At 39.3% G+C, this 9137-nt stretch overlaps 2 protein-coding genes across 5 annotated transcripts in view; both read right to left on the bottom strand.

Moving 5' to 3' along the window:
• Positions 1–278, bottom strand: part of fynb (FYN proto-oncogene, Src family tyrosine kinase b) — a 79198-nt gene extending 78920 nt beyond the window's left edge. For 2 of the 4 annotated variants that reach the window (XM_035678549.1, XM_035678548.1), the window contains exon 1: positions 90–278. The gene's annotated coding sequence lies outside the window, so the exon portion shown is untranslated. The remainder of the gene's footprint in view (positions 1–89) is intronic. The other 2 variants (XM_035678546.1, XM_035678547.1) reach the window with 1 other exon arrangement.
• A 4977-nt stretch (positions 279–5255) lies between these two features.
• The window catches only part of si:dkey-119m7.4 (uncharacterized protein LOC560629 homolog), an 11792-nt gene continuing 7910 nt past the window's right edge, over positions 5256–9137 (bottom strand). Inside the window, exons 9-10 of the mRNA XM_035679243.1 lie at positions 8288–8500; positions 5256–7220 (exon numbers count right to left, since the gene is read on the bottom strand). Coding sequence (XP_035535136.1) covers positions 7142–7220; positions 8288–8500 — 292 coding nt within the window. The 3' untranslated portion in view covers positions 5256–7141. The remainder of the gene's footprint in view (positions 7221–8287; positions 8501–9137) is intronic.

Genomic DNA, 9137 nt, shown 5'->3' with positions numbered 1-9137 from the left:
GGGGGGGGGGGGAATCAAAGTAATTCATTCGGCTTTGGAGAAACAAGCGGGCTGAATGATGAGTGAAAGGGGAAACAAATGTCTCTTACCAGTTCAAAGCGTCTAGTAGTCCGCAGCAGTGTATTCCATAGCCGTTATGAAGGAACTGTTAGACAGTGGTGAGGACTGCGCTGCTGCTGCTGCTGCTGCTGCTGCTGCGGTGGCCCTGATGTCGCTCTGCTGCTCGTCGTAGCCGCTGCGTGTGATGGCGTTAGCTCTGCAGGGCCACAATGAAACTGCTGCTGCCTTCACGGGCCGTGGGACTACTGAATGAGAGCCCGCGATTTGATTTGACAAGAATCAACAAAGAGACGTATTCTACAGAGAGGAATAGCGCAGGACGTAGGACCAGCTGGTAAAGTGTGTGGTTTTCTCAGTGGTCGACTAAAGAACGCAATAGCCATTAAAAACTATTTATTGGAATCTTTGAGTGACTTTGTTTAAATTACCACCAATATTATTGTTTTCCCTATACATTTATCGACTCTAGTTAGCACTGATATACAGTTTGTGTGTGTTTCTTAAAGAAAAACAACGACTGCTAACGCCTTTTAAAACTTTGGTTACTTTGTTGCTTTTATTTTTATAAATGGAAAAAAATCGGTGTATTGACAACTCAAATTTCAGAGGTTTTTAAGCACTTGTGAAGTTAGCATAACGGGCCCGGTCCATTGACTGACAGGACGCTCTCCCAATCAAAGAACAGCCCAGGATGGGAGGGGGTGGAAGGGGTTGCTGTGTATGTGTATAAACAGATTTCTAAGATTGAGATGTCTAGTAAAACTATGACAACGTTCAGGAGGATTTTATAGAGATATCACTGCAAAAACTAAACAGGTGGTAGACTTTGACTAGCTTTTAAAGGCGTAATAACATAGGGGATAAAAGTTATTAATAGAAAATAAGATACCGCCTAAGCTATCTAAAACACATCTGTTTTGAAACCTGATGGTTATATTTCTGAGATGTGTGAATGGGTTTGGGGAAATAGATGGAAGATGAGCTGCTGTTTTTCTGTTAACCTATGCCTCTAATGAAGTGATAAACAGCTGTATGAGCGTCAGTGTATCTTTGGTTTTCTACTTAACGCTGGAGCGCCATCTTCTGTCTGCACGTAGAACAGCACTTTAGTCCAATAAGGTCTGCTCAACTTCACAAGCAGCTGGAGGAAAGCTCTCAACAAACACAGCGGAAAACACGTTTTTAAGAGTTCAATCTTGTTCATCAGTTTCCCCTTTTTGTTGTTATTGCTGCTGAAACTAAAATGTGGTCTCTGGAATCTGATGCATTACACTGGGATGCATCAGATTTCAGGGGGTCTTCAATGTTAGAATGTAGACTCTTACCATTCCCCCCTCAATAAACAGGTGTTTTATTGTCACATTGCAGTTTAAATGCTGTTTTAGAGGTTTTTTTTTTTACATTGCTAAATTTAGCAGAAATTCTCCAAAAAAAATTCCATTCCAAATCCATATAATTGATGTCAAACCGTAGTAACTATAAGCTGAGTCCATTGGTACAGGATCTCTCACAGCGCTTTGAGTCCGGCCTGCAGACGGTTGGAGCAGAGCTGCAGTGACACTACAGGACGGTAAGGGGGTGCAGTGGGCCCTGCTGGATCCTCTGCTAATTCAAGTGCCAGTTGTTGTCTGATGTCTGCGGGCCGGCCGGTCAGTGTTGACAGCCCCGCTGCCCTCTGCCAGCTTCCCACAGCTCATAACCTCCAGCTGTTCCTATCACACTGACCGCTACTCGCACACGAGCACCATCCACTGAAATAATGACACATTGTATCACACTTGATATAGCATTATGGGATTGGAACAGGGTTATAGATCACTATTACTGCATAGTTTGACCATAATTATGAAGTTCTAACAGTATTCTGAAGTCAAAGCTGAGTTATCCATACAGTACATCCAGAACAAATGGGTATTACATTACACTTTATTATATCATTTATTTTTGGTGTGTTTAATGTTTGATAAACCTTTTTGTCAGATATCATCAAATGACTGATGCTCAGACTCGGACATTGAGGTCCTGCTTGAACAGCGCATACACCATAATGTAGAGGGAGGTGGGCCTCCCCAGGGGGGCTCCAAACTGTTTCAAGGGAGGCTCAGTGAATGCAAGTTAAACAATATTACATTAGTTATCAAAAGGAGATCACATACAAAACACCTAATGTGTTTGGTGAAAGAGATAGTTCAGAGTAGTTTTGGGGGATCAGAACAAACAAATGCCTTAGGACAGAGCTTTTTGTATGTGTTTGGTGCAGTTGAAGTTCCATCTAACAGCAATATCAGGCTCAACGGTTGAGTGTCTGTGGGATCAATAACATAACAATGATCCCACAGGAATCCAGCAATTGAGCCAAACTAAGAAAGTAAATTAAAGTAGTGATTTTAAAAAATGATGCCTGCTTGACACTTCAAAAAGGGTGATGCTACACCTGTGTTCAGCAAGTCAAAAATAACCACTGCAGCAGTCAACAAGTAACTGCTTTTCTGAAAAGTAACTAATGAAATCTTAATGTATGTAAAGTAACAATAGGTTACAATTAGGATGCATGATTTTGGATTTTTGCCGGTATTTTCTCCCCCGTAGTGGAATGAACTTATTATGCCTACTCTCATGGTGAGGGCCCACTGGCAGATGCAGAAATAAAATGGGGAGTAATGGATTACATGTAACTGAGATATATAATCAGGATACAAAAAAAGTTAACAGTAATCTATTACAGTAACAAAAAAAATATGTAATGAGATTACAGTTGCAGTTAAGTAAAAATGGGGATTATTAGCATGATTACAATTTTAAAATAGTTTTTGTAAACTGAAAACAATTTTGATGCTACTTAGTTTCCATCTTCTTTTCAAAGGTTACATTGTTCAGTTGTGTTATAGAATACTTTCATCTTCTTATTGATAATGCTTCTCTCTTGTTTTTACTTACATATTTGGTGTTGAGGTAATCCAAAACTGTCATATGTGGTCCAAATCAGATACAGGTCGGATTTTTTGCAATATGACTTTAGTGTGAACAGTCATAAGTTTTAAGTCACTCTAGACCATTGGTTCCCAACCTGGGGGTTGCCAAAGCTTCATTGGGGGAGTCACAAGGCTTTCTTGATTTTCAGGCACGTAAGAAAACTAAATGAAAACAGACACAGTAGTTCTATATCTCAGCATTTGGTTCACTTCTGTGAAGTAGATATAAAGTAAACTGTCTAATAGAACGATGGCCAAGCATCAGGGGCAAAACACTGGATTTGTTAAAAAAGAAGCCTGTTACATCTGTTGATTATTAAAAATGATAAAAATACATAATACAGACAGAATTGTATAAAACCCTAAACAGGAAATAATCTGCTCAAAATTCATCTAAATTACTCGTTTTACACAAACTTCCTGCAGTTAGTGAGTTCACTGTTTGGGTTCGTCATATAGTTGTGAATATAATATGAAATATATATAATATATATATAATATAAAACATGTCAGTCAGGGGTCGTCAGTTTATTAAATGATAGAAAGGGTCCATTAGGTAAAAGGTTGGGAACCACTGCCCTAGACTGCCATTCATCGTGCGGGTCACTTCAGGACCGGGACCTGTTCAATACCTTCGCCTACATTAGCAAACGCAGCAATATATTAAGTGAATACATTCATTCAGAACAGGAGGCAACTCAGGTAAGGCCACACCTGAATAATACCTGCGACTGCGCATCATGTAGCTCAGCTGGTCGTCCACAGACACCCTTCACGGTGGGGTTGCCTGGTTTTGTTAGAGGACTGGAGAACAGTCAGGCGAGCTTCTCTTTCATAATAACCACACCGACGGCTCTCAATGTGGGTGATTACATTCGCAGTGTTAAAGGAACGACCCGTTTCCACAGCGGCCATTTTGAAAGGCAGGGTAGACACAGGTGTTAAGGTTAATTAAGGTTCCGTTCCATTCAGGTCAGAGAGTCAGGTTGTGCACGTTGAAGGGCTCTGCTACACTAAATGGAACTGAACCTTAATTAGTCTCATTGGTAATAGCTGTGTTTACCGTCCAAACGGCTAACAATGCAGCAACTCAGCTATCATTACAGAAACAATAGTCAATAAAAAGAATGAATTCATCAGAAAAGTAATTTTCTTTATAACACAAGACAGTACAGCAACCGACTCGTTGCTGTATAATTCCAGCAAGTTCTCAGTCTAAAACAGTGCCACCTTAGAAGAAAGGATATTTTCAATTGACAAAAGGTGTACATTTAACCATCAGTTACTCAAAGGAAGAAACAACAGAGATATTGTTAAAAATAAAAACAAAAACAGAACTGTAGCCATTAAAAGAATCAAATAAAAATAAAGAATTGAGCAAGGGGCCAGAGTAAATTATATTCAGATATAAGTGCATAGAGTTTCCTTGCATGAATGCTTTTTACCTTTTTTATGCATTTGTTAAGAAAATGACAGAAAATTAATATTTTAGTGCATTCTACAGTGGGGGAATTAGCATAGTTAAGAGTATAATTCAAACATCTCATTGGCCTCCCTGAAATGGTTTCATTTTAAAGTCTTTATCGGCTCCTATCAATGGCATATCGTGCATCCCTAGTTACAATCATCTACTTTCATATAATCAATCATATCTTTGTCTGGAAGGAAAATATATTTCTGTGTCGGAACATCATCCAGAGAAACTCAACCTTATTTTGTGGCCTTATCTAACAAAAAGTAAAAGCAACGCATCACTTGATGGCCCAGAGTTACTTTCTGCTGTCAGTTCATTATAATTACATCCCAATATTGGCCTATTGCAGATATATCGGTATCAGCGTATATGTTATCTGATATGCACAGATGTGATAGCTTTTTTTGCCCAGTATGTAATGCAGTAAATAATGCTGGTGGTAATACACTATATTGGCGTCAGTGCAAGGTTTGTCCAGCAGAGTGCGCTGTGATTTACAATACTGTGGCAATCATTAAGAGTAAGAGAGTAGAAGCAACATGTTAAAAAATATTAAATATTATTTAATAAAATTATTTGTTTAAGGAAAAATCTGTGCAAAATAAAATCCTATGACGGTCAGGCTCTACTTAATTTGAGCCTGTTTCCACAGCCCCCGATGCAATCTAACAGAAGCACCACAGACATTCTGCTAACAAATCTTTATTGTAAAAATGAAGTCAATAAAAACACAACTTGAGTCACAGACTTTAGTTCGGCAAAATCTCTGTATAAATGTAAAGTATATAGATACATCAACACAATAATTTTACAATAAAAAGACAACATGTAAATCAAACACTGAAATGTTTTTACTTTAAAAATTCAAGTATTGGTTGATGAGCTGCCACAAAAGATGTAATACTCACTGTTCACCTGTAAGTGTCAGTGTTTCCTTCAAGACAGTTCCTGCTGTTAGTTTTGTAGTAAATCTGAGTGCACTTCACATTCTGTCAAGAAATGGACCATGGACTTGTATTGTCACCAGACAGCAGAGATTCACTGTGTCAATGCTGACTGACTTTAAAATACTAGCAGTTTATTTACTGCCTGAACTTCATGACATTAAATGTAATCTGCAAGTGTCTACTGCCACTCAGCTGACAAATACAAGCTACTGTTCTGATAATACTGGTACCGGGACGTTTAGTTCAATTCACTGGCCGCACTGACAGAAGACTGTGCCACTTTGTCTCAGCCAGTTTGAGTCAAACTTCCTGTTCCAAGATTTATGTTTATACTTGTTACATGACAGAAATATACAAGTAAAAATATACAAAAACAAAAATCAGTAATAGTACCGCTGTGGCTGGCCAGGCTGTGTGGTCTGTGTGTTTGCATAGATTAACAGGACAAACATCCCAACAGGGAAGTGTTTTCTGTATCATCTTAAAGTAACCCTAACGCTGTACAGGTCGGGGGCATTGTCATGTTGAAACAGGAAAGAGACACAATCGGTTGACACAAAGATGGAAGAAGGCTATTGTCTAAGATTTCATTGTGTACTGTAGCATTAAGATTATATGGAACTAGGGAACTTCCCTGGAACTAAGGGGCCAAAATCAGCCCAGACTGGTACACAAGGTTATGTGGATAGGAGTGTTTTTGTACTTTTAGGTAAAAACTGTCAGGAAAATAAATGTGCTTACTGTAATAATTTTTATGTAATTTTATGAGACTTTTCCCTCCGTCCTCGATTTCTGTGTGGGGATGTGGGTCGGATTTTCCACAAAAGTCCAAAGGAGTCCACTAACGTTGGCTGTGGACTGATTTCTATGTATTTCTATGTAGGGATTTGGGTCGGATTTTTTGCACACTGTGCAACACTCACTAACGTTAGTTTATAATTGAAGTGTGCTAACGTCTATTAACGGACTGGGGCTGGTCTGGCTGGCTCTATGTCTGCAGGTTACTTTGTCGCAGGGCGGCCGGCCAAATCTGCAGTTTCCCACAGTTCTCAAGAAATCTTTTACCATCTTTTAGCTTATTGTTTTGGTTTTCATCCAAATAGGTGGAAAATAGGTGTTCTGACAGCTGAGAGAGGATGAAGTGTAGTGTATAATCACCTAAAAAATAAGAATGTTTTTGTTACTTTTGTTGCTATCTTAGAATGAGCCGTTTTTATCTACAGACTGCAGGTCGCCTTAAATGGAGTCCACCCTGTTGAATCGCCATGTTTCTACAGTAACCCTGAACAAACAACACACGTATTTCTATAATGGCTCCTGTTTTACCTCCACATAGATGTAAGATTTTACTTTGAGAATGTATAGCCGTGTCAGTCGTACCTTGTCATTTGCTTTTTTGTACATAACCTTTGACAGAGTAAGTTTTATTCTCAACATTACATAATATAACATAGAAGATAGTTATTTTATTATATAAACCAATGATATTCAACACACTGGAACAAAAGAAAATATGTATTATAAAAACAAACGAGTGAAAAAGAGTATACATTTCAGTATACAATACGATATAGTGATAACCTGGGTGTCTTGCAAAGACCCTTAAAACAAAGTCTAATATTGACTTCCACTGGAAGCACAGACTTTACCTTTGGAACAATCCTGAAAAATACTGTATATCATGTCCATCAGTCCGTCCTGGTGCTGCTGACTTTTTTCGTTTGAGAAGCCTCGGAGACCACTGGCTTCCTACTGCCATCCTCCTCACTGACAGAGAAAGAGATGGAAACATATTATTCAAATTAGCTTTGAGCCTCTGTACAGAGTTTGGATGAAAAACAGTACAGCCCAGTACTGAAACTTTTTTAGTAGTGAAAAAAAATCTGACTAGATGCTAATCAACTTATTTAAAGTTTTTGAGTTTTTTCATAATGACCTTTGGGAAATAACCCAAACCAAGCAACAAAAAGATTGTGTCTACATACCAGAATACATCAGTTCATATTCCAGCTATAGCTTTCATATTCAGGACATTCTTTCAGTCACCAGGAGCCAAGTAAATCATTGGTGAGTCAAAGTAAAGGTTGTATGAATGCATAAGTGTTTTTTTATGTAATATACAGAACCTAAACTTGTGGTGAATCCACTCTTTAGTTTGCTCGTCACTGGTCCATTACACACTGATCAATAAAATCACCTTAAAAATGACTTAATACCTTTTATTAAATCCCTTCCAACTATTGACTACATTAATTATTATTACATACATTATGAGTCTGGACAGATAGGGATGTAAACTGCAACTTGACTGGCTGGTGGAGGCATACAATAACAGGGTTCCCACATGTCCTGCATAAACCTGGGTTCCTGTTTTTTCTGTTGGTAGGATAAACCGTATGACACTTCAAAGCGGGTTTGCCAGATGCAAAGTGGAACTGACTTCCAGTGATCTTTTTTGGCATCGAGTCATTTTTTTCCAGAGCCGCAAGCGAAATTCTTATTTCCTGAATACAGCCTAATAATAATCAAATTTTGTGTCGCTGTGGTTGATAAATACACAGTTACTTCTTGGTTTGAACTGATACTGATGGGCTGTGGACAAATGAATGTAGTCAAATTCCCTGAAACCACAGCTTATATGACCGTTTGTAAGCCAGTGTTGTCCTGTATTGTCAAGAAAAAACCTGGATAATGTCTTGGAAGATTCCTGGAAAATTATTTCTTAAAAAGGAACCCTGAACCACAGGGCGGTAGTTCCAAGTTTTTTGTGGTTGTTGTAATTTGGGTGAACTGACCCTATTAAAAACAGCGGTCTGAAAGCGGTGGCGTCATACCTGAGGTTGGATCCCTCCACGTCCTCAATGGTGTCAGGAAGGGGCTTATTGGCAGTCTCAGGTAGCAGAAGGGTAAGGGCAGAGCCCAGCAGAGGGCACAGGCCGCACAGAATCATGGGAGCGTGTGGACTGATGCTCCTCAAGAGGTGCATCATGGGAGCCAGGACCCCTCCGGTCCGAGCACACATGGAGCCTATACCGATCCCATTTTGTCTGCGAGAAGACAAAAAGACTTAGAACCTGAGCACTGCTGAGTCAGCTCCTCTGCTAACAGGTCTCCAAGCAATTATAGGGCCATCAGAGAAATCTGTGACTTGCATTGTTCTTTATCGTCAGCAAGATAAATACAACATGTATCCCTGTACTATGTGGTGTTGACCTGTAGCTGACAGTAGAACTGGAAATCACACTTCACATTAGTGACTAGTAATAAATAACAAAAAAATAAGCCTCTATAGCCAATTCCTCCATTCATGTACAGGGGGGTGAATTTTTATATAACTCACCCAGTTAAATTATATTAGGCATAAAGTTATGCATAATGAAGGGTTTGGCTGCTTTGAGTCACAGGTGGCTGTTTTCAGCTCCACCCACACATGTGATGTCACAGAGATGACGTCCATTTTCGTCATCCAATACTAGTCTCTGATTATACAGAGACGTGTTTCTGTCATTTAGCCTCTCCTCACTGATATAAACGGGATGGACAAAATAATAGACTACCTGTGCCCCTATGGGGAAGACTATTCCACAATGTTGGGGCTAAAACAGCGAAGGCACGGTCACCTTTAGATTTACAGGTAGAGCGTGGAACGGATAAAAGGCCGAGATTTGAGGAGCGGAGTGGCCA

Source organism: Morone saxatilis, unplaced genomic scaffold (assembly GCF_004916995.1).
Source record: "Morone saxatilis isolate NCDOM2014 unplaced genomic scaffold, NCSU_SB_2.0 Contig7, whole genome shotgun sequence".
Lineage (NCBI taxonomy): Eukaryota > Metazoa > Chordata > Actinopteri > Moronidae > Morone > Morone saxatilis.
Note: the sequence above shows the minus strand (reverse complement) of the source record. Positions and strands in the feature narration are given on the sequence as shown.